The 26,151-nt window shown below is 44.7% G+C and overlaps 1 protein-coding gene across 1 annotated transcript in view; it reads left to right on the top strand.

Moving 5' to 3' along the window:
- Positions 1-26,151, top strand: part of adgrg6 (adhesion G protein-coupled receptor G6) — a 51,774-nt gene that overhangs the window by 15,413 nt on the left and 10,210 nt on the right. The window contains 37 exon segments of the mRNA XM_034580737.1: positions 425-436; positions 438-467; positions 469-616; positions 619-715; positions 1,209-1,378; positions 1,998-2,070; positions 3,072-3,136; positions 6,446-6,517; positions 8,034-8,135; positions 9,407-9,484; positions 11,012-11,367; positions 11,370-11,595; positions 11,964-12,256; positions 12,774-12,859; positions 12,960-13,070; positions 13,201-13,256; positions 13,424-13,469; positions 14,051-14,172; positions 14,255-15,711; positions 15,714-15,757; positions 17,403-17,487; positions 19,507-19,559; positions 19,663-19,701; positions 19,993-20,144; positions 20,416-20,527; positions 20,709-20,797; positions 21,033-21,097; positions 21,785-21,818; positions 21,821-21,920; positions 22,503-22,665; positions 22,731-22,877; positions 22,958-23,074; positions 23,419-23,464; positions 23,662-23,768; positions 24,554-24,681; positions 25,186-25,454; positions 25,983-26,085. Coding sequence (XP_034436628.1) covers positions 425-436; positions 438-467; positions 469-616; positions 619-715; positions 1,209-1,378; positions 1,998-2,070; positions 3,072-3,136; positions 6,446-6,517; positions 8,034-8,135; positions 9,407-9,484; positions 11,012-11,367; positions 11,370-11,595; positions 11,964-12,256; positions 12,774-12,859; positions 12,960-13,070; positions 13,201-13,256; positions 13,424-13,469; positions 14,051-14,172; positions 14,255-15,711; positions 15,714-15,757; positions 17,403-17,487; positions 19,507-19,559; positions 19,663-19,701; positions 19,993-20,144; positions 20,416-20,527; positions 20,709-20,797; positions 21,033-21,097; positions 21,785-21,818; positions 21,821-21,920; positions 22,503-22,665; positions 22,731-22,877; positions 22,958-23,074; positions 23,419-23,464; positions 23,662-23,768; positions 24,554-24,681; positions 25,186-25,454; positions 25,983-26,085 — 5,453 coding nt within the window.

Raw genomic sequence — 26,151 nt, 5'->3', positions numbered from 1 at the left:
TGAGTTGAAGAAAGTTTTGAGACATTAAGTTTACCAACAAGTTTAAAGACTGAAGTTCGTAGAATTTTCTGGGACTAAGGCAACCAACTGCAGAGTAGATAATCTACTTCCTGTTGACATCACGTGACCGGTCATGTGACGTGTGTCGGTGTGTATCTGATACGGAGCCAAACGCTCGTCTGGTTCATAAACTGTTCATAAAAAAGTTCGTAGACTAAATGTGGTCACACAATGTCAAAGTGAGGCTTCAGATCAGCAGCTCACAAACCAACGGGTGACGTCAAGGTGGGTTTTAGTTTTGACGTGAGGACCCATCGGGGTGGACGTCGTGTTCTGACCAGACTGAAGGTGTTTAAATGAGAAAAGCTGGTAAACTGAGCTCTTGAGTTTGAACTGTGACGCTCTTCTCTCGGCTCCCGAACAGAAAGAGTGGCTCTTTCACCTACTTTGACAGCAGCAGTAACGTGGGGGCTGAGTCTGGGCTCCAGTCAGGCCGGCATGAAGATGATCGTCGACGGAGTGTCCTGCTCCATCAACTCCGTCCTCTCCTCCTCCGACTTCACCTCCTCCATGGAGTCTTTCTGCGTGGTCTGGACCTCATCGACCGGCTTGGTGGCGGTTACTTCAACGGAAACTACTTAACCAAGACCTGTCCCTCCTCCAGTGGTCACTCTGTGCCGGCCGGGGGACAGTTCCGGTTAGGAGGTGAGTCTGGGTTGATCTCAACTTAGTCATGAGTCACAGAAAGTTCTGAAGAATCAACAAAGTCAAGGTCTTTTGCACACCAAGTCCGTCATCTGATAAAAGTCATTATGCACAGACTGGTAGAGAGTATGATCACACAGAGTATGATCTGTTTTATTCTGTTGGTTCTGATGATTGGCAGAAGCAGATCAATGGAGCCGTGAGGATGATTTGTTTCCTCTCACTTCTTTAAACATTGGGTTCATCCTGAGAAGATTGAATTTCATCTTCTGATCCAGGAGCTGAGAAATTCTACGATCGCTTCCACGTCTGTTTCAGGACGTCAGTGGTTTGAGTTCGATTCACAAGCAGCAGCATTAAAAAGGAGGAAAACCAATTTGTGTGATCCGGTTCATCTCTGGTTCAACTCTAATGATGAAACCTCGGAGTTGGTGTGTAACCGTGACACAACAGTTTAACCTCCTGTAACGACGTGTGGATGAATGTGCTTGTGTTCAGGGCAGCACAGTTTTTGACGGGTACATCTACAACCTGCGGCTGTGGGACTACGCCATGACGGAGCAGCAGCTGCGGGCGCTGACCTGCGACACGGTGGGAAACGTGGTCGACTGGGACAACAGCCACTGGACCATCCCCTCCGCCCTGGCCCACACCGACGCCACGCTCAGCTGTAGTGAGTAACAATCAGTCCAACAGCAGGACACGTGCATTAACACACACACACACACACACACACACATTTAAAACCTGAAACAAAGTTGTTCTCACTGTATTTTAGCATTAACCATTAAAAAAAGTGTGAAGGAATACATTGTGTGTGTTGTTTAGTAAAACTTCTTATTTAAAAGCTGTGGTAACACAGCGTTTTCATGTGCAAATCGAAAACTGTACCACTAAGAGAGAGAGAGAGTGTCGTGTGTGTGTGTGTGTGTGTGTGTGTGGTGTGTGTGTGTGTGTGTGTGTGTGTGTGTGAGTGAGGCCAAATGCTTGTATGCCTCAGAGATTTGCAGTGGTTTTCAAGAAATGCATGATTCTGCACTTAGTTTCCTGAGTCTCTCTCTCTCACACAGACACACACACACACAGAGACACACAGACACACACAGACACACACACACAGACACACGTTTTCTCACTCTACAATCTGCTGTGATTCAGAAGAAACCAGTGTGTGAATGAGATCCGTGGTTGTGATGCGTTGTGTAATTCATTTCCTCCTCATGTCGTATCTTTTATTAACTGAATGCTTCGTTTCTGTGATTCTTTGTTTCCACTAATCCTTCTCTTCACAGTCTGCTCCCCTCATTGCTTTAAACTTAACTACTGCTGCGGCCAACTAGTGGTGAGTGCTGCTAACACACTGCTGTGTCCTGTGTTGTCTTTTAACTGAATGTAAAATAACTCATGGAGGTTTTTTAAATCTTGTGTCGTCTGTTGAAGTTTCTTTCAACACACATCGAGTGTGTTTGATTTTTAACTTAACGATTAACAACGTTTTTAACAGTTGGTTTTTACTGCGTAGAAAAGACTCCATATAAGGCCCAAAGTCACATTTGGACAAAAAGACATGAAAGTCACGTGCACAGACAGGTTCAGTGCACGTGTCTCTTGACGTGGACGTTTGTGGAGCTGAAGTTGAAACATTTTCCTTCTAATGGAGGTTACACAGCTGACCCTGCTGCTGCCGACAGTTTGTCTCTTCTTCTTTTACTGCGTCCAATAAAACACAGTCACCAGCTCCTCTGTCTGTTTGGACAAAATCCTGGAGACACTTTGTTTTAAAAGGTTTGACTTTTGAAGTTCTGAGCTGTGAGCTCGAGAAGAAACGCTGACTCAGTCCACTGAAACTCTTTGGTTTAAAAACATGCAGTTATGTTGAATATTCAGGGTTTTGATCGTTGATGATCTGCTGCTACAAAGAAAATGTAGGAGAAGAAACTCATTGAGGGCAAATCAAAGGAGGAGCCTGTAAATGTGACGTGTTCCAGAGCCGCCATGTTTCTCTGGTCTTTAAACAGCAGGGGGCCTTCCTGCTCATTCTGCGTCCAATCAGGAAGCTCTCTGGATGATTTCACTTCCTATAACTACGAGCTGTGACAGTGAGCGACTGAGATACACTGAGTTCTTCTTCCTCTCAAACTGAAAGACTTTAATCTTTCAGTTTGAGAGCAGGACTTGAACTCTGCGCTCACATTCAAACAGACCCTGTTACCATAGCAACAGCAATGATTTATAAACCCAGAGGCATCCAAGTAGAGTAAAACTAGATTTAAATATTTAACAGCTCTTTTGTTAACTTATAATTAAAAACATGCTCCCTGATGATTGTAATAAATGAACTGATCTGTTTTGAATCCTCCTCAAAGGTGTCTCCCCCCTGGAACCACACCGCTCCCCACCAGCTGTGACTCCCCGGGACTGGGCTGCCCAGGTAGGAAAATCAAGCCTCCACTCTGACCTCTGACCTCACTGCTGCTGGTAAAAACAACATGGAGGCTGATATCAGCTGATCAAACTATTACTGACCAACTATACAAACACAATGTGTCACAGTTTCTCCTCCTTTTCCTTCGTAAGTAACAATAAGTGGATTTTATTTCATCCCTTTGAATATAAATGAAGATGGATGACCTGGAAACTGATCATCTTTATATACAGTCACTGATCATCTTTATATACAGTCACTGATCATCTTTATATACAGTCACTGATCATCTTTATATACAGTCACTGATGGTCTTTATATACAGTCACTGATGGTCTTTATATACAGTCACTGATGGTCTTTATATACAGTCACTGATCATCTTTATACAGTCACTGATCATCTTTATATACAGTCACTGATGGTCTTTATATACAGTCACTGATCCTCTTTATATACAGTCACTGATCATCTTTATATACAGTCACTGATCATCTTTATATACAGTCACTGATCATCTTTATATACAGTCACTGATCCTCTTTATATACAGTCACTGATCATCTTTATATACAGTCACTGATCATCTTTATATACAGTCACTGATCATCTTTATATACAGTCACTGATGGTCTTTATATACAGTCACTGATCGTCTTTATATACAGTCACTGATGGTCTTTATATACAGTCACTGATGGTCTTTATATACAGTCACTGATCATCTTTATATACAGTCGCTGATCCTCTTTATATACAGTCACTGATCATCTTTATATACAGTCACTGATCATCTTTATATACAGTCACTGATCATCTTTATATACAGTCACTGATCATCTTTATATACAGTCACTGATCATCTTTATATACAGTCACTGATCATCTTTATATACAGTCACTGATGGTCTTTATATACAGTCACTGATGGTCTTTATATACAGTCACTGATCCTCTTTATATACAGTCACTGATGGTCTTTATATACAGTCACTGATGGTCTTTATATACAGTCGCTGATCATCTTTATATACAGTCACTGATGGTCTTTATATACAGTCACTGATGGTCTTTATATACAGTCGCTGATCATCTTTATATACAGTCACTGATCCTCTTTATATACAGTCACTGATGGTCTTTTATACAGTCACTGATGGTCTTTATATACAGTCACTGATCATCTTTATATACAGTCACTGATCATCTTTATATACAGTCACTGATCATCTTTATATACAGTCACTGATCATCTTTATATACAGTCAGTGATGCTCTTTTACCTCCATGATGATGTTTGTGAATCTGTATGAGAATCACAATCTCGTCATCTTGTCACCGACGACCCGGCTGGGTAATAAACTGTTCATATTACCTACTGAAGTGCTCAGGGTGTGGAACCCTCAACCTACTGCCAGGACTATTTTATTCCTTCGTGACCACATACATATTTAATGCAGGTGAATCCAGCGGAAATCAAACTCTCAACCTTGGCAGCATCACTTCCACACACTTTCCATCTGGCCTCACAGGATGCTGGCTTGTGCTGTCAGCCTCTGCTCAGTGCACCTCGTTAAAATACCTTCAAGTCCCAGTGCCCCAAAGTTTCCCTGAACCCCCTCAGGCTGCTTCACTCCTGAAATGGCTTCTGGATGTCTTGTTAGGGAGAACTGTCTAACCTCCATCGTACCTGGGTTCGCTTCGCAGAACCTCCACGTTCCCACGATCCCTCAAAATATTCAAGCCTCCCAAATACTGTCCGACTGTTCTGAACGTGTAAAATTGAAGGTGTTGGTTTGAAAAGAGAATGAGATGAGGGAAGGAAAGAAGAGTCGGGACTGAGAAGAGGACGGAGGCAAAGAGAAGAAGAAACAGTGGAGAGATCAGACCAGAGGGAACAATAGACTCAAAGAGAAATGGGAGAATTAAATGTTCAGAAGTTTTACAGACTCAGAAGAAAAGATTTAAAGTTCAGACGATTGTGTTTTGTGTCAGAAAATATCGAATCCTTCTCAAGTCACATGATTCATGTACGTGAGTATTTATTCACAGTCTGATTTCACGGTTCTTTGTCACAACTTATTTTTCCTGTAGATTTGCTGCTTTTTCCCAATTAGTTTTTTTTCAAATGTGCATAAAATCATAGATGTGTGCAAGGTGCATAGAGCCACGCATGGAAAATGAAAAAGAAGAGACGTTTTTCTTGTGTCTATCGGAGACAGAGTTCAGATCTTTAATTTGGGACGTTGGCTTCTGCATGAGGCTTGAGAAGAGAAAAGGGGAGAGGAGAAAATAGAAAAGAGAAGATTCCTGAAAGGACACTCTGCTCCTATATTCTTCATAATAAGGAAAAAGCTGCAGAAATATTTTATTTTACTAAGAATGTACCGTCGGCTGCTCTCTGGGGGAAAGTTTGTCCTCAGACGTGATCTGATTAGGACATTTTCCTGAAGTTAACCTTCTGTGTCCTGAGAGGAACGTACATGATGAGCCTGTGTTTTTATGCTGCTGTTCTGACCGTCAAGCCAAAACCATTAAATCTGGAAAACTGTCTTAGCACCAGTCGTGGAGAATAGAAAGAAACCTGGAGGTCATTTGACCTTGAACAGTAGCTGGGGTCCAACTGACCATGTGACCTAACCCCTGTTTCCCAAATATCAGTTCTCACACTATCCTGAGCTGCGGAGGCCTCGAGGGAACGTTTTCTAAAGGTCAGTTTCTGTGGGACTCATGAGAGGAACAGAGTCGAGCCAGATTCAGCTCAGTTCACAGACTATAAATTACTGCAGCAGGCCAACAGACCAATGGGTCAACAGACCAACAAGCCAACAGACCAATGGGTCAACAGACCAACAAGCCAACAGACCAATGGGTCAACAGACCAACAAGCCAACAGACCAACGGGTCAACAGACCAACAGACCAACAGACCAAAAGACCAACAGGTCAACAGACCAACAAAGTTGCAGCAGAAATCTCCTGCCTCTTGAAATTTGGTACAAAGGTTGATTTGGACTCAGAGGAACTGATGTCTTCTCAAACCAGAGTTGGGCTCGTGAACATGAAACCTTCAGACCCCTTCAGGTCACATTGACCTAATGAGTGTGTGTGTGGACTGAGCTGCAGGTAAACAACCACCGGTCGGAGATCCTAGTTAACACAACTTATTATTATGTATTTCTTTACATTCACTAAAAACCAGAGAAGAACAGAAACATCTTCTCTTTAAAGTTTGTTCAGTAAAGAAGACGTGATGGAGCTTCACAGCTGTTCATCATCCTGTGCATCTTTCTCCTCCTCTTGTCACTACGACCAGCTGCTTCCTCTCCTGCCACCTCCTCCACTGACTCCACTAACACCATCCATGCTACTAATGCCAGCACCCACGGTAAGCAACCCTGCCCTCCACCTCCTCCTGATGCCTCCTCCTTATGTCCTCCTATATCTCTGTTACCACCTCCTCCTGCTGCCTCCTCCTCATATCCTCCTTTATCTCTGATACCACCTTGTCCTTATATCCTCCTTTATCTCTGATACCACCTCCTCCTGTTGCCTCCTCCTCATATCCTCCTTTATCTCTTATACCACCTCCTCCTCATATCCTCCTTTATCTCTGATACCACCTCCTCCTTATATCTCTGATACCACCTCCTCCTGCTGCCTCCTCCTTATGTCCTCCTATATCTCTGATACCACCTCCTCCTGTTGCCTCCTCCTCATATCCTCCTTTATCTCTTATACCACCTCCTCCTTATATCTCTGATACCACCTCCTCCTGTGCCTCCTCCTTATATCCTCCTTTATCTCTGATACCACCTTGTCCTTATATCCTCCTTTATCTCTGATACCACCTCCTCCTGTTGCCTCCTCCATATCCTCCTTTATCTCTTATACCACCTCCTCCTCATATCCTCCTTTATCTCTGATACCACCTCCTCCTGTTGCCTCCTCCTCATATCCTCCTTTATCTCTTATACCACCTCCTCCTCATATCCTCCTTTATCTCTGATACCACCTCCTCCTTATATCTCTGATACCACCTCCTCCTGCTGCCTCCTCCTTATGTCCTCCTATATCTCTGATACCACTCCTCCTGCTGCCTCCTCCTCCTCCTCATATCCTCCTGTTCTCTATCCCTCCTTCCTCTCATATCTCCTCACTCCTCCTGAACCCACTTACAGCTCATATCTGATGTTCACTGACTTTGCTGTTCATTTTTGATCCTTGATTTTTGACAGAAGCTCGTTTTAGTCCTTTTCTCTTTTGCCTTCTGTCCTGTACATTTTAAGATATATATTTTTTATAGATATATATAGATATGTATATATAAGTCATACAGTTACAGTCCATTACCCAAAACAATTATCCTTAATGTGAAATAGGCTTCTCTCATAAAGATCAGAATACATTTGATATTCAGCCATAACCTTTGAAAAACCAATGAAAAGTCATTCAGAGCTATTTTAATTAAGTATCAAGTAAAGTAAGTCATTAAGTAAAATGCTTAATTATTATTTGTTCAGTCTGTGATTAAATATCTACCTGAGAGACGAGTCAGCTTCTGATCAACTGACACATGATTGTGTTCCACTCAGGACAACTGACACACGTACAGACATGGATGGATGATTATAGATATGGATGATTGTAGTAATTAAAAGTGAGTTCATCATTACTGAATTCATCTCTGACTGTGTCTTTCTGAAGAGTTGCAGTGGTGAATGAATTAGATTTATGAATATTTGACATATTCTAACTCAGTGTGATTCTTTCTAAACACATTGATGTGAACACTAATTACTGCTGAGAAATATCTGAGCGTCTCTGACCTGCATCAGGCAACTTCATGTTCCAGCTGTGGTCCCTCTCGTTCTGCTGCATTCTTTTCATTTGTCCATCTCCAGTCCTCCCTCCCATCACTCCATCCTCACCCACCATCCCTGCCACTAGCTTGTCTCTAACCATCAGCACCGCCACTACCAGCACAGCCAGCTCCTCCTCCTCTGGTAAGGCTCTGCTTTGCTGCTTGGTTGATTTCCACCAGACATTTTAATGCAAAAAACTGAATCAATTCAGAAAAACTACCAAATGTTTCCCCTCCGCCTGAACTGTGTTGGATTCAGGGAAGAAAATTACATTGTTTTCACATATTTTTAAAAGTAATCAGTGGGTTCACTGATCCAATCAGAGCAGGCAGGTAACATTAGACCCCGCCCACTGCAGACTCCACCCCCAAAACCCATGACGCATCAGGGAATCATCTAAACTCTGAAAGTTCATCCGGAACTATAACATTTGTGTAGCGTCATATCACGTCATACATGATCTCAAGGCTCTTTACGTAGTGCGGTCAGGACCTCTGACGACTGGAGAGAAAAACTCTCTAACAGTAAGAAACTCAACGTTAGCGTCCGTCTGCCTCGACCGATTTGGGTCAAGTTGAATAACCAATGTCCCAGAAACGTTCAACATCAAATAAACGTTGCCTCTTGTTTTGCTTCTACTTCTATCACGTTCTTTTTTAGTGCTGAAGTTAGCATGCTAACCAGCTAGCCCCACACCAGAGAGAGACCCTTAAAAATAGTTGACAGTGAATTATCAGATTAGCATTTGTCAAGAAAATACAAAAATCAAAACACACAGACTGAGATTCCTCCATTTATTCACAGGAAGTAGCTTCTCATTGGTTGTTTAACTGAGTCTGTAAAAACAGAAACAATAAAACCGAAGCGACTCCAATCAGCTGCTTGGGAAACTCAGTTCGGACACAAGTCTCTTTCGATGGTGGTTCTGTAGCCACTCGAGCTACGAGCTTGTCCCATCAGTGTTTTGTGTTACTGACATTCCCACGTATTGTGCTAATCAGTCCCCATCACCTCTGCATCTCCTCCACTAACCAGGCTTCACATGTTACCAAGCACATGTTAGGTAGCTAACCGTCGCTAATGTCAACAGCTAACACTGAAATCAAGCTTCTCTATTTGTCCTGTTGCTGAACCTTAAAAATCATTTTTATATCTAGAAATCAAACTCACTTGTATTTAGAGAAAAGACACAGCTAGCATCCATCCGTCTGTATTCTGACTGAGGCTAGCGACAGAGAAGCTAGCTCATCTGGTGAGATACAACAGTGACCATACACTTTTATTTTAAGGTTGATTTTACGTTTAACTTCAGGTGTTGAATGTGACCTGCTCTCAGTTTTGGTTTATATCGTACCTGCAGCATGTGTCTTTTACGCTGACATGACATCTGGGATTGTTTATTTCTTCTGTAGCTCAACAGACAACCAGCAGCACAACAACTGTTTCATCTGCTCCCACTAACATCCCAGCTACTAACCCCACAGCGCCTGGTAAGAGCAAACAGCATCGCTAACACTCAAAGGTAGTTTTTTATCTGGGTTCTGACCACAGACTGAAAATAAAGATGGACCGACATGACAACGCCCCAAAAGTGAAGCCAAATCATCTGTGTCGCCCTCTGGTGGCTGGCTGTCGTACACATTATCACCTCCTCCATGTTGGTGGATTGGGTTAGGGTTAGAAGGTGAACTTCACGTGTTCCTCTGAAAGGTCTCATTTCCTTAGTTGTCTTTTGACTTCATTGTTCATGTGATTTAAAGTCAGAATGTGTTAAAAACATGGAGGCTGTAAACAACATGTTGTGTTCATGTGTTTAGAGTTTAAACAACATCTTGATATGATGATAAGGAAGAGCAAAAAGAAAAGATCAGGTGACAGACGGATTCATCATTTAAACATTAATCATACAATCTTCTGTAAATTTGACAGTGACGACTTTTTGACAAGTTGACAAGTTCACATTAAAAGCTTCTGTTAAGACCTGATTGTAAATTGTGTGAATTGGTTTATAACCGATGACGTCAACAACTCGTGGAAAAAAACAGTTTGGTTTGAATTAGTTATTTGCTGATATATAACACACACAACATTCCAATCTGAGGAAGTGGAGACGCGTCGTCCATCTTTAATTACAGTCTCTGGATCAAACATTTATAACTGAGTAAACAACCTGAGGTAATTAAGAAGCTGGGAAATCAAATAAAGTTTATATCTTAAACTGATATTTGTACGACTGGACCTTTGATCGATGAATATGAAACTCCAATGATGATTGTGGATATTTTAACGACCTGATTCTTTATTGCTTAGTCTTCTTCATTAATAAACCAGGTGTCGGTGTTTGAAACAACTTGTATCTATGATAAACTTACAAGAATATGAAATCATGCATGATCAGATTTTATGGCCTATAAATGGTGTAACCATGGCAACGGTGATGTTTTTAAAGCTAAAATGCATTAAGTGAATTTCGCCTTATTAAACGACTAACCAGCCACTACATAGCTGTTATAATCGCCTCCTGCTGTCTGGAGTGATGTATTTACTTCTTGTCATTCTTTTGATTTCTCATTAGAAATGAATCAGTCTTGTTTTATACTTTTACTAAACTGTTGCTTGTTCCTTGATGTTTGTGATTTATTTAAGTTGTGTTTGTTCCATGATTGTCTACGGGTCCCTGGAGTAGCTGCTTCCCCTGTTATGGTTCTTTCATTTGATTCCATTAAACAACCTAACCTACTCATACACATCTCACATAGAACTTTTATACGATCTTAGATTGTTTCATATTTATTCTGTCAGACATCTTCCAGTCCTGAATCTTTTCTCTGATATCAAAGAAAAATCATCATCAAATCAATCATTTCTTGTACTAACAATAGTTGTGATTTTTCCTCAAATAAAGATCTGTTGTGTGCATTGTTTTTGATTGAAAACGTTTATGACTTTTATTTGTTATCTGTAACCTGCTTTTTCTTCACGATGGCTTGGTTCTATGTGCCGTGTCCTGGTCACAGCGAAGGAGACTCCTGTGAAAACCAAAGCTTCTTCTGCTCCGGCTGCTCCTGATGCTGCCGTCATTACTCCTCAGAAGCCTGAAACCTTTACCTCCCAGTCCACGCCGTTGGCCGCCGGTGCAGCAGCTCACCACAGGAGACTGAGGCATGTTTTTGGTTTACCTGCCGCTGGAGGAGCTTCTCATCATATGTCCCTTGCATCCAGTCAGTCCAGTTCCCAAGCCCCTGGGCCCCCGACATGCAGCACATCATCCTCCAGCTCTCGGTCACCCAGCTTCCACGTGAATCGACTTACCCTCGACCGTCATCCTTCTTCCCTCGGCCACCCACGCCATCGTAGCTCCAAGAGACCTCCCTGGGGTTCATCTCCACCCCTCTGGTCTGGCAGGGAAGGAAGAGGCCAACAGGAGGAAGACATGCAGCTGCCGCCAGAGCGACACCTAGTCCACATGTGGTTCACATCACGAAACCTGCTGTACCACCCAGTCAAATCCACGACCAGGCCCACGTATACTACACAAACAAATGGACACAGATACACACTTGCTCCTGGGTTGAGAAATGCAACAACGTATTGGATATGTGACGAATACAACTGGTCACCCACATGCATCAAGTCAACCTACATCACGACCAAACTTTCCTGCAAACACTGAAGACTCAAAACTCGACCCAGAATCTGGAGTGTCATCGTCATTAGCCCCTAGTCAGGAGTCGCCCGCATGCAGCGTAGAGAGGAGGCCTCGGACACAGAACAAATCTTCCTCATCATCCTCGTTGGTTTCCTCATCATCTGCACTTAGCAACAGAAAGAACAAACCGGCAGTGCCCCAGACGTCACCTACGAAACACAACGGTTGCTATGGATGACCACACAGATTCTCTGGAACCGCTGGCTTATGAATATGCATCAGGAACGGACCCGTTTGTTTATGATTGTCTGATCTCACAGGTGAAGATGGTGCCTTCAGTTTGTATGAATTCGACGTAGCCTACTCCTTGGAAGAGCCGGCCACTGTCGCGCCGACCTTTTTCGGCTCTGACGCCAAATTCAAACATGGTGAACTTCTTCCTCCTGTCACACAGCCCTTCGCTACTTCCTCAGAGGAAGCGAACATTTGCTTGAACCACTCTGACGACTCGGACCACCTACCGAGTGGCTCCACAGCCGGAGGGGAGCCTCCTCGGGCCGGCTCACAAGATGGATTCTCATTCATCAGCGGGTCCCAAACTCCTGCAGTGACGGTCTCTCAGACTTTTACAGGAGCTCAAACTAACCACAGGGTTTCAAGCAGCACTAGTTCGAGTGGACGGCGTCCAGATGAAAGTCCATTCTCAAACTCTTCCCCTCAACAACTGGCTTTCCAACCATCGCCATCTCTCTTCATTCCCTCCCTTTCTCCCTCTGTATTGATACAGCCGACACCGTCTCTGCCGTCCTCTGCTTTGCCCTCAGACGTTTTCCCCCAGCCAGATCTTTTCTTCCTTAGAGTCGCAGGAGGAGGAGGACGCAACACAGAAATCCTATTCCTCACTTTCTGTAAACCCCTGGACAGTGAAACAAACATGGCTGGAATGATGTGAAACTTGTAGCAGCCAAAAGTCGGCAGATTAAACAATTTATATACGAGTGCAGGTATATTCACACACATACATTCGTCAGTGCACTTCACTCTCCATGGACCTTCACTCTTCTCCTCTCCTACTCCTGTTCTTCCAAAATCTTCTCTTTCTAACTCTTTAGTGTCTCCTCTCGACGTAGCTCTTCACCTCCTTCCCGTCTCTTCCTCCTCTGTCGGCGTCTACTCCCCTCACCTCCTCTCATGCCATCACTCTTCCTGGTTCATCGTCTGTCTCCCCCATGCCTGTTATTTTACAAACTCTATCCTCTGACTCCTTCACTTCTTTTCTCGTCCTCTCCCTCCCCTCTGGCCTCCTCCTCCCTCAGCTGCTCCCAGCAGCCTCCCTTCTTCCCATCCTCCCCTCTCGGGCAGGTTGAGGAAAACCTTCAGAAACAGACGCTGTTGTTGAATCTGCTCACGTTCCAGAGTCAGATGGAGTTGGGTGGAACTTTCAGCCGTCTTTGTTGTCATCTCTGTCTCTGTCCCCAAACCTTCAAAGGGACTTTCTTGTGACAACAGTTGACACCAAATCCTTGTTGTCACTATCCTCTTCTCTCTGAATCTCAGATGTCAGTCGTCGATGGTGCGCTGCTCCCTGAATACCAACCACTCTCTGCTGAGAGGTCGGGTTCTGCAGAGCTCTCTGATGTTCAGTCAGGTCCATTAGTCCATTCGATTGGGATTTTCTCCTCTAGTCAAATTAATCCAACTCCCTCCAGATTATCTGTGGAGAATCTGGAAGCCAGTTCTGTGACACTCACACCAGATTTACCCCCTCGAATGCTTCCAGCTCGGCCTCAGTTGGAGTTGTTTGACCCCCAGTTCAATTCTCAGTGGTCAGTAAGTCGGTTCGCTCTGATCAGAGCGTTTTGACCCTCCCAGAGGAGCCAGATCTGCTGAATCAGACGGACATTGGCTTTGAATCCAAGTCAACAGATGGAGGTCGGGCCTCTGAATGCACCCTGGTGCTGCTCCAGGACAATATTGATAGAAGGGAACATTTCTCTCTGCTTCTTTGTCTGCCACTTCTTCCCAATCTTCAATTCCCTTCCTTTCAACTTTGAGTTCCCTGTTCCATCGCCTTGACAACCTGCTGCTCGCTCCGTCTCCAGAAACGTTTCCTGCTGCCACAGTGATGCAAGTTGCTGGAGGGACAGGATGGGCTGTGGGGGAGGACACTGCAGCGTCTTCTTCCTCACCCTCCCCTGACTCCGAGTTTGAAAACTCTCTCATGTCGGCTCTGACGTCTTCATCTGGGTCACAGTGGAGTCTGCGGCCAACTGTCTCCCACACTGATGACCAGGTGAACACCAACACAGCCTCTGGTGCTGCCCACTACTAACTCACAGGCACTCACTCCACTATACTGATGGATCGAATCACCCCACTCCCCCTTTGTCGATCCCTCTTGTCATAGCACCTACCCAGACTCTCCGCAGCAGCCGGACTACACAACCTGGCACAGCCACCCCCCTGTACGCCTCAGGGCGGGAGACATTCACCCCTCGGAGCACCTCGGCCGTCTGATCCCCACACATGGTTCAGTGCTCACACACTCAGGAGCTCAGGCACATAGGAACAGGGCTTCAGATGCAAGTGAGAAACCAGAGCTGAGTGAGAGGCCTGAGCAGAGCAAACAAGATACACATGTTGATGTCTCTGAGCTGCAGCAGCAAACATCCCACTTCATTTCCTTTACCCCCCGTCTCTTTTACCCTCTATTGGACCTTCACTTTCTCTCGCAGCAACCCTCACGCCTCCCTTTTTCTCTCTTCACATCTACCCTATCTATTCTTCCATCCCCCACTCCCTTCCTCTCACGTCTGTCATCACACCATCTCCACTCATCCCCTCCCCAGCTGGGTGCCATTGCCAGCACTGTCCAGCATGGCGGAGGCAGAGATTGGCTCCTTGTCGCCCACTCAGTCCCCCCTGGACAACCATATACAGTTCCCCCACACCTCCACCACATGTCCTATTAGCCGTTCAGCAGAGTCACAGGTTATCACAGCGAGCCAATCACTTCCTCCTGGCCGAGCTTCCACGTCCCCTGATGATAAATTGAAATTCAGCCTTGTTTCAGCTGAGCTGCGAGACACAGATGAGTTTTTGGCAGAGCTCACAAACAACTCACAAACTTTGGATTCTTCCAAGTTTGTCGACGGCACAGTGTCCTCCCTCGAGGCGTCCAATAATCTAAGTACAGCTGGGACACATCTCTCTACCTTATTTGACCCTGCAGGTGTTGTTCCAAAAATCCACATTGCAGAGGAGCGTGCCTCAGCTGTGGGTCTGTCTTCAGCAGTGAACACCAGTCACAGTGTTACTCAGGATGTAATGTTGAATGCTCCAACAGACCTTCAACCTAACCAAAGTCCTAATCCAGATGCTGCTCTGGACACTCAATCATTTCCTGTTGAAATGAAAATAACATCCTCCCGCCCCACTTCTGAGCCCAGTTATCAGACAAGCTTTGCACCGTTAAGACTTCCCACTGCTGCTCCAAATATTCTCCTGCAGACCTCTGGCCTTAATGCCTCCTCTTCTACCGCAGCCACCAGATCCCCCACAGGCTCCTCTATCGATGCCCCAGATCGAGGCTTCATTTCTGGGCTTGCAGAGCTCCCACCTCCTGTGAGTGGCAGCCACACTGCAAACACGACGGGCTTAGAATACATCTCCAAGTCAAATACTGCGACTGTTACAACACTCAAAGCCTTGGTGCCCGATGAAATGACAAACAACACAAAGGCTAGAAACGCTACAGCTTTGATAGAAAATGGAAACATGGAGGCGTCCCAGCGGAACGTGACAGGCAACAAACCATCGCCACATCTCGGTGTGAATGGAGGCACAAAGTCAAATTCTACCTTTTCAAAGACGAGTTTGAACTCAGGTCCAAGCGTGTCGAATCACAGCGGGAGTCAGAGCTCAGGAGCATCTGTGAATGAGGCCGCAAACGACAGTGTCCACCTTTCCCCTACTTTACCTGCGGACGCCATTATGATCACAAAGAACTCTTCTCCTTCGACTTTCAGCGGCGGCCTCAAGAAGGCCACAGTTCATCCGACCCACAGATCTCCAACTGTGGATTTAACTGCCAAACCCTCGTTGCCATGCCAATGTAAACAACGCTTTCATTTTACATGTCTGTGTGGACTGTCATCGGGGAACAGTATGTCATGCAGTAACAAAAAACGTAGACTTAGAGAATTTAAAAAATCAACAGTAGCAACTTGTATTAAGTCTTAAAACCTTGAGCCGCCGGGAGATCAAATCTTCTGAGTTTCCCCTCAGAGTCGGGGCTGTCACAGCATCAGAGCAACGTCCATGGATTTGGAACCAGATGTTCAACCGTCACATAAACATGTAACATTCAAGTGTCCACATATTTCTGGCCATATGTGTTAAAAAAAAAAAGGACGCTGTGGAAATGTGCAGCTCAATGAAAACAGGATTTTAAGACTGAATACAGGATTAAATTACTCGTGGAGGTGGTCGGGTCGATGTAGCTGCTTTAGACTCTTCTCTCTTTGGGCTGTCAATCAGGTGGATGGTTTGATCCCTCAGGTATCGGAGGCTTCTGATTGGTTTGTGATGATTCTGTCGGATATTAACTTCTCAGTCAGACTGTAGAACTGACCTGGTACTTGTAGATAAAAAGGTTGTAATGTTCTATTCTTACTGTTTTCTTTTTCTTTACCTGTATTACTTCTCTTTTATCTGTCCATCATTACATTACCTCATGTTCCTCCTTTTCTTTTCATTTACAATCTGTTCTTTCTGTCGGGGTTGGATCGGCTTCTCGGTGGAGACGTCCTGCTGCTCGCTCACTGATCAACACCTGACTGACATGAAGTGTGACGGTGTGCGGCCTGCAGCGTCTCCACCAGAAGTGATGGATGCAGCTCCACGTCTCAACTGCTCTTTAGCGTTTACTAAGTATTTTTAGGTACTGTAGTGACACCTAGTGGCCAATGTCAGGCATAGCAGGAGAGCTGAGCACTTACTCCAGAGGAGAAAACTCACATCTTTAATAATCAAGACTTATTAAAGATGATTTATTGGGTCTTTTAAAAACGTGTTGAGGACAGATCATCTGGTATTCAAATATCTGACCAATGGCACGTCACCAAGTGTTTTATTCTAAAGTAAGAAAACTGAGATAATACAGAGAATAAAGTAAGTTAATGTTAAAACAACAAACATTAAATACACAGTTGGGTTATGTTAAAATTAAGAACAAATTATTCTTCTGTTTGTTATTAATTATCTGTCCTGTTGTCCGATATATAATAATTTATTATAAATATATATAATGATGGTTTGCTCTGGCTCAGACAGTTTAAACACAGAAAATTAATATTTGAAGGAAATAGTTCATAGGTAATAATAAGTTTGTAATTTAACACGTGTGTAGTGTCCAATAATGAGTTCATATTCCTTCACTTTAAAACATATCTTTTATTCCCAAAAATCTACATAAACACTAAATAACTAAATAGACTCCAATTAAAATACATGTCAGCACCATATTTTTATTTTCTTCTGATATTTTCTAAGTCGATAAACAGCTGCAGCAGAAAGATGTTTCGTTTGGTTCCCGACATGTAAAATGATTCTACTGACTGAGAACATTCAGTAAAACTGGTTTCTACTGAATCAGATTGTCGACTCCTCTCCTGCCATGTGACACAGGCCTGTAGAGGAGTAGTGAAATACAAAGCTCCGTTATCTGTGTCAAACGATTTCTCTCTCTTGGTCTCCAGAGGAGTTGTTCTACCGGATTCATTTTGTGGTGGAGGACGGCGGCTCGCCTTGAACCCAGTGCGTGAGCGAGCTGTGGTTCTCTGGGTGAGTCGAGTCCAGCATAGTTCTGCAGCTCTGCACTCTGCTGTCACTCTACTGTCACTCTGCTGTCACTCTACTGTCACTCTACTGTTACTCTACTGTCACTCTGCTGTCACTCTGCTGTCACTCTACTGTCACTCTACTGTCACTCTGCTGTCACTCTACTGTTACTCTGCTGTCACTCTACTGTCACTCTACTGTTACTCTACTGGCACTCTGCTGTCACTCTACTGTTACTCACTCTGCTGTTACTCTGCTGACACTCTACTGTCACTCTGCTGTCACTCTACTGTCACTCTACTGTCACTCTGCTGTCACTCTGCTGTCACTCTACTGTCACTCTGCTGTCACTCTACTGTTCTCTGCTGTCTCTGCTGTCACTCTACTGTCACTCTGCTGTCACTCTACTGTCACTCTGCTGTTACTCTGCTGTTACTCTGCTGTCACTCTACTGTCACTCTACTGTTACTCTGCTGTCACTCTACTGTTACTCTACTGTTACTCTACTGTCACTCTGCTGTCACTCTACTGTCACTCTGCTGTCACTCTACTGTCACTCTGCTGTCACTCTACTGTCACTCTGCTGTTACTCTACTGTCACTCTGCTGTCACTCTACTGTTACTCTGCTGTTACTCTACTGTTACTCTGCTGTCACTCTGGTCACTCTACTGTTACTCTACTGTCACTCTACTGTCACTATGCTGTTACTCTACTGTCACTCTGCTGTCACTCTACTGTTACTCTGCTGTTACTCTACTGTTACTCTGCTGTCACTCTACTGTTACTCTACTGACACTCTACTGTCACTCTACTGTCACTCTACTGTTACTCTGCTGACACTCTACTGTCACTCTACTGTTACTCTGCTGTCACTCTACTGTTACTCTGCTGTCACTCTGCTGTTACTCTACTGTTACTCTGCTGTCACTCTACTGTTACTCTACTGTCACTCTGCTGACACTCTGCTGTCACTCTACTGTCACTCTACTGACACTCTACTGTCACTCTGCTGTCACTCTACTGTCACTCTGCTGTCACTCTACTGTCACTCTACTGTCACTCTACTGTCACTCTGCTGTCACTCTACTGTCACTCTGCTGACACTCTGCTGACACTCTGCTGTCACTCTGCTGTCACTCTACTGTCACTGCTGTCACTCTGCTGTCACTCTACTGTCACTCTGCTGTCACTCTACTGTCACTCTACTGACACTCTACTGTCACTCTACTGTCTACTGTCTCTGCTGTCACTCTGATGTTACTCTACTGTCACTCTACTGTTACTCTACTGTCACTCTACTGTTACTCTCTGATGTTACTCTACTGTCACTCTACTGTTACTCTACTGTCACTGCTGTCACTCTACTGTTACTCTGCTGTTACTCTGCTGTCACTCTGCTGTCACTCTGCTGTCACTCTACTGTCACTCTGCTGACACTCTGCTGTTACTCTACTGTCACTCTGCTGTCACTCTGCTGTCACTCTGCTGACACTGCTGTCACTCTACTGTCACTCTACTGTCACTCTACTGTCACTGCTGTCACTCTACTGTCACTCTGCTGACACTCTGCTGTTACTCTGTCACTCTGCTGTCACTCTACTGTCACTCTACTGTCACTCTACTGACACTCTGCTGTTACTCTGCTGTTACTCTACTGTCACTCTGCTGTTACTCTGCTGTTACTCTACTGACACTCTACGGTTACTCTACTGTCACTCTGCTGTTACTCTACTGACACTCTACTGTTACTCTGCTGTTACTCTACTGACACTCTACTGTCACTCTGCTGTTACTCTACTGTCACTCTACTGTTACTCTACTGACACTCTACTGTCACTCTACTGACACTCTAATGCTCGACTTTGATAAATTCAGAATCTGATGGTATTTGTGTTGAGCTTGAATCAATGTGTCTGAACATGTATGTTCTCTGTACACGTGTCAGTAGCGTGATGGTGGCGTGTTTCCTCAGCTCCTGCTTGTTGTTGGAGTGATTGATCAGATTTGTTTTCTTCTTTCAGCTCAATCAGACGTTTCAGAACTGGACCCACTCCGTCTCCGTGGATAACGTCCGGTAATTCAACATCTTTCACCAGCTAAAGACAAAATCTATTTCAATCATTTTCTTCACGTTGTGGCTTCAGTACTTTAATGACGTGTCTCTCACGTCTCTGCAGAGTCCAGCAGGGGGCAGCGAGCGGAGGAAACCCGACCAGGTAAACACGTCTTGTGTTTAATGTTCCTCAGATGTGACTCAGATTCTGTTTTTTCCTCTTTCAGCCCAAACACCCATAATACATACAGGAAACATATGCACATACAATTTAAGAATTATAAATAAATATTGTGTATATATCATGTGATAATTCATACATAAACATACATGTATTTGTATAGATGTGCAATACACAAATCGCACAAACATATGACATATTATTGTTTTTACTACTATATATGTATATATGTATATGTATAAATAGTCCAGCTCAGGTTTGTTGTGTGTCCAGTTACTCGTGTCAGGCTCTGCTGGTTTATTATTTCATCGCTAACGAGAGTCTGGGTGAAGCTGCTGTCTCCGCCCGGCTGAGCAGCAGAGAGGGACTCATGGCTGCTGCTGGGCTGCAGATCAAACACGCCTCCGAGGACGTTCAATTAATTGGTGAGGAATCGTTCAGGTTCATGTAGGTGGAAGAACAGAGTTTAACAGTGAGAGAAGAAGTTGTTGCTCTGGACACGTTTATAATAAAATGCTTTTGATCTGTAATGAATCCTGTTGAGTCTGAACAAGATTCTGACCTCAGCTCATTTCAACAGGCTTTGATATGGAAACACAAACATGAACTATAAACTAAATTAAAAACATTATATTATAATTATATTTCATCATTTATCCAAAACTCTGAGGTAACTTCTGGTTCCTCTACCGACAGAAAACTGTCCAGAGGAGAATCCTCTTCCATATCGCTGGCCCGAGAGTCGACCCACTGTGACCAGGCACCTGCCCTGTTTCCCCAACAAGGACCAGAGCACGTCCAGGACCTGGTAACACACACACACACACACACACACACAGTCACACACCACACACACACACAGTCACACACACACACACACACACACACACACACACACACACACACACACACACACACAGTCACACACACACACACACACACACACAGTTTCCACAGTTTCCATAGTTTTCTTGTCGTCTCTCCCACAGTTTGATCAATGCTCAGAACTACTCCTCCCACTGGTCAGCTGCAGACACCAGTAACTGCACGGACATCGACACCATCGAGGTGTCAGCAGGTAGGCTCGGCCAATCAGTACTGACCCAGGTGAGGTCAAAGGTCACATCAAACACAGTCTGAGGACGTCTTTCACACCTTGTTCTGTTCAGTCTGAGCCAAACAAGGTGTGAACGGTTCCAGACAAACGGACCAAAATATAAAACCACGTGGTCACATGACAACGATTCAACGTTCAAAGTTCAAACTCTGAAGAAAAGTGTCAAAGGTTAAACTCTGTGTTGTCTGTTGTCTAGAAAACGCAGCTGAGGTGGCGGAGCAGCTCGCTAACATCACCAACACGGAGCTGCCCAGTGAGGAGGTGGGACACTCGTCTCTGTTACGCTCTGTGCTGTGGTCCTGGAGACGTACTCACCTCCTCCTCCTGTCCTCCGCCTGTTCTCCTTCTCTCCTCCTCCTCACCTCCTCCTGTCCTCCTCCTGTCCTCCTCCTGTTCTCCTTCTCTCCTCCTCCTCACCTCCTCCTGTCCTCCTCACCTCCTCCTCCTGTCCTCCTCCTGTTCTCCTTCTCTCCTCCTTCTCTTCTCCTCCTGTCCTCCTCCTCTCCTCCTTCTGTCCTCGTCCTGTTCTCCTTCTCTCCTCCTTCTGTCCTCGTCCTGTTCTCCTCCTGTTCTCCTCCTGTTCTCCTTCTCTCCTCCTTCTCTCCTCCTCCTGTCCTCCTCCTGTTCTCCTTCTCTCCTCCTCCTCACCTCCTCCTGTCCTCCTCCTGTTCTCCTCCTGTCCTCCTCCTGTTCTCCTTCTCTCCTCCTTCTCTCCTCCTCCTGTCCTCCTCCTGTTCTCCTTCTCTCCTCCTCCTCACCTCCTCCTCTCCTCCTCCTGTTCTCCTTCTCTCCTCCTCCTGTCCTCCTCCTCACCTCCTTCTCTCCTCCTCCTGTCCTCCTCCTGTCCTCCTCCTCACCTCCTCCTCACCTCCTCCTGTCCTCCTCCTGTCCTCCTCCTCCTCTCCTCCTCTCCTCCTCCTGTCCTCCTCCTGTCCTCGTCTCCTTCAGGTGTCCAAAGTGGTGGCGAAGGTCCAGGAGCTGGTGACGTGGCAAAGATCAACGTAACGCTGGCGAACACGGTCGTCACGATCATCTCCAACGTCATGAGCAGCTCCGAGATGGCGCTCGCTGCCACGTCTGAGATGTACGTACCATCTGTCTGTTCTACTGTACTGTACTCTACTGTACTCTACTGTGATCTACTCTACTGTACTCTACTGTACTGTACTCTACTGTACTGTGCTCTACTGTACTCTACTGTACTCTACTGTGATCTACTCTACTGTACTCTACTGTACTGTACTCTACTGTACTCTACTGTGATCTACTCTACTGTACTCTACTGTACTGTACTCTACTGTGATCTACTGTACTGTACTGTACTCTACTGTGATCTACTCTACTGCAATCTACTGTACTGTACTCTACTGTACTCTCTACTGTACTCTACTCTGTCTTACTGTACCTGTAATCTACTGTACTCTGTACTCTACTCTACTGTACTCTACTCTACTCTACTGTGCTCTACTGTACTGTAATCTACTGTATCTACTGTCTCTACTCTACTGTACTCTACTCTACTCTACTACTGTGCTCTACTGTACTGTAATCTACTCTACTGTACTACTCTACTACTGTACTGTACTCTACTCTGTACTACTACTGTACTCTACTGTACTCTACTGTAATCTACTGTACTGTACTGAACTTGTCTCTCCTCCCTCAGGGCTCTGAAGACGGTGGACGAGCTGGTCCAGAAGATCGAGTTCGAGGGTCCGTCCCTCAGCATCAGCTCCAGACACTTGGCTCTGGGATCGAACCTGAACGCCAGCGTGTTCAACGGCACGTCCTTCAGCGCCTTCATCCCCCCCAACGCCACCGACCCGCAGGTAAAAGCCGAGTCATGAGATCTGAGTGTGAACACGGGGAGAGGTTCTGACGTGTTGTTCTCCAGGTCGCGTTTGAGTCGGAGCGGCTCCACCCTCTGGCTCAGGTCACTCTTCCGTCCTCGTTGCTGTCCAGCGTCTCGCTGAGCGACTCCGACCGGGCGTCTCTGTCCAGGATCAACTTCATGTTCTTCAAGAAGACCAACCTGTTCCAGGTCAGTGCCGCCGGCCTCAGATCAGCTGAGAGAGCATTTCATGACGTGAGGAGTTTGATGAATGTTGATGATGTTTCCAGAGGGAGCAGGACGGTCGCTCTCTCAACAGTTACGTCGTGGCGAGCAGCGTCGGCAACTTGTCCATCAGAGGCCTGACGGAGCCGGTGGAGATCCAGATCGCTCACGTCTCCGAGCAGGTACGGAACACTGAGCTGCATGTGTGTGTTCCAATGACCATTAAACTCTGAAACTATGAAGGTTTCCTCAAGAAAGCTGATGTTATTATCATGATTATCATTATTGTTGTTGTTATTGTGCTGTTTTAAAATATTTATCATGAAATAAAGATGTTTTAAGATTATTTTTCATTTGAGTTTCATTTCCATTTTTTAAATGAGTTTTTAAATTGTTAAATCTCAATTAAATGATTTGACTGTACACGTGGTCAGAGTTGTGTTGAATTGTGTCCTTTCAAAAAGAGATGAACTAAGGTTTTCAGTGTGTGACAGGAACCTGATGTTGGTCTCTTGTTTCCTCTCAGTTCTCCTCCCGTCCAGTTTGTATGTTCTGGGACTTCAGCTTCAACAGTAAGTTCATCACATGTTCATCACATGTTCATCACATGTTCATCACACGTTCATCACATGTTCATCACACGTTCATCACACGTTCATCACATGTTCATCACACGTTCATCACGCGTTCATCACACGTTCATCACACGTTCATCACACGTTCATTATTATTTATGTATTGTGATGTAATACCTCTCTGCTGTCACTAGATGGCGGTGGAGGTTGGAACGGAGACGGCTGCAGAGTGTCCAAAGAATCCAGCATCAACAAAACCATCTGTCTGTGTGATCACCTGACACACTTCGGCATCCTGATGGTACCTGTGTGTGTGTGTGTGTGTGTGTGTGTGTGTGTGTGTGTGTGTGTGTGTGTGTGTGTGTGTGTGTGTTGCTGACGCAGCTCCATCAGACTGGCCTCCATGTTTCTTATTATAAGATTATTATTCTCTAAAGAAGTTATTTTATATATTTTATATTTAGGTGTCCTCTGGAAACACTTCCGTTGTCATTTCCTGGAATTGCAGCGCGTTTCTGTAATGTGTTGTGTTGTGCGTAATGTGTTGTGTTGTGTTGTGTTGTGTGTAATGTTTTGTGTTGTGTTGTGCTGTGCGTAATGTGTTGTGTTGTGTTGTGTTGTGCGTAATGTGTTGTGTTGTGTTGTGCGTAATGTGTTGTGTTGTGTTGTGTTGTGCGTAATGTGTTGTGTTGTGTGTTTGTGTTGTGTTGTGTTGTGCGTAATGTGTTGTGTTGTGTTGTCAAATTGATGAAGATGTTTTGTTACTTTGCTTGTTTTGTGTACTTGCATGTGTGTTTTCTGAAGTTGCAGTGTGTCGAGCTCTCAGGTACACAGACCTGATGGCTCCTCTCGTCCTGAACACTGCACAACAAAGAGCTGGAAATTGTGTCTGAGAAATAGTTTTTAAAATGTTCTGAAATGAACGGTGTGCGTCCAACGTTAGTGTCGATGTGAAGTGTCCTGATGTGATGGACACAGATTAAGATCTGTTGTGTTAGTTGTTGAAGGAAAACCTGTAACGTTAGTTTTCTTTGAGCCTTTGACGTTGTCCCGTCCTGCTCAGTGTTTCTCTGTCTCCCTCTGCAGGACATCTCCGGAGTTTCAGCCCACATAGACTCAAGGAACAACAAGATCCTGACCTTCATCACCTACATCGGCTGCGGCATCTCCGCCATCTTCTCTGCCGCCACGCTGCTCACCTACATCGCCTTCGAGTGAGTGTGGTGTTCGGCTGCAGGGCCGAGGGCTCAGTCTGTGGGACGTGATCTGTAATTCTTTACTTTAACGTAGAGTTCAAGTGAACGCTGAGTTTCATTATTCATGGAGCATCAGTGTCTAATATCACAACACAGCAGGAGAGAGTTCCACTGTGAAAAGCCTCCAGAGACACAACAGACTTCAAATAGGATTAATATATACACACACATGTTCATATGTTGTAAAGGACCAAGTATTGATATGTACAGACGTTGATTAACAGTATTGTAATAGGCTGGAATGCATTTATTTTCTATAGGTATATGAATGTATATGAATGTAGGAGAGTCATGTTTCTAGAAAGGTTTAAAGAGCAGATCTTTATAAAATCCATCAGATCAACAGAAACACAGAGAGCAGCAGCTGAACAGAGCTGAGGTTTCCTGGAGGAGGAGGAGACCAAACCCTGAGACTAAAGTCCTTTCAGCCTCATGCCACATGTTGTTATTCCTCATCTGCAGAAAGATTCGACGTGACTACCCGTCTAAGATCCTGATGAACCTCAGCACGTCCCTACTCTTCCTGAACATGGTCTTTCTGCTGGACGGCTGGTTGGCCAGTCTGGAGAAGCGCTGGCTGTGCTTGTCTGTGGCCGTCTTCCTGCACTACTTCCTGCTGACCTCCTTCACCTGGATGGGCTTAGAGTCCGTCCACATGTACATCGCCCTGGTCAAGGTCTTCAACACCTACATCCGGCGATACATCCTCAAGTTCTGCATCGTCGGCTGGGGTGAGGGGCCCAATGAGAACTGCCATCTTATCATAACAGAACTTTATTTAACTTTATCATAACAGAACTTTATTTAACTTCATCATAACAGAACTTTATTTAACTTCATTATAACAGAACTTTATTTAACTTCACTATAACAGAACTTTATTTAACTTTATCATAACAGAACTTTATTTAACTTCACTATAACAGAACTTTATTTAACTTTATCATAACAGAACTTTATTTAACTTTATCATAACAGAACTTTATTTAACTTCATTATAACAGAACTTTATTTATGTTAATGTTGTAATTTGTGCGATGCAAATGAAACTGATCTGAATTGCAGATTCTTTGGTGAACGTCAGTTTAGTTTAAAATCTCTGCTTCACTTTCCATCCCTGACATGTGCAGCTTCATCTGTGAGGCTCCGCTGCCAACGTGCAACTAAAAGGATTCTGTTGTGACTCTTGAATCATAAATGATCTACTGAGCAGCAGCAGGAAGAAGAAGCTCTGATGCTGATTGTGTGTTTGGCTCCAGGTCTCCCGGCGCTGGTGGTGGGGATCGTCATTGCGGTGGATAAAAACTCTTACGGGCTGCAGGAGTACGGCAAAGGAGAGTCAGGAGACGGATCCTCGGAGCTGTGAGTGCTCGCAGTATCTAATATATATATATATGTATATATATATACATATATATATACATATAT

Source organism: Hippoglossus hippoglossus, chromosome 24, assembly GCF_009819705.1.
Source record: "Hippoglossus hippoglossus isolate fHipHip1 chromosome 24, fHipHip1.pri, whole genome shotgun sequence".
Classification (NCBI taxonomy): Eukaryota; Metazoa; Chordata; class Actinopteri; order Pleuronectiformes; family Pleuronectidae; genus Hippoglossus; species Hippoglossus hippoglossus.
Note: the sequence above shows the minus strand (reverse complement) of the source record. Positions and strands in the feature narration are given on the sequence as shown.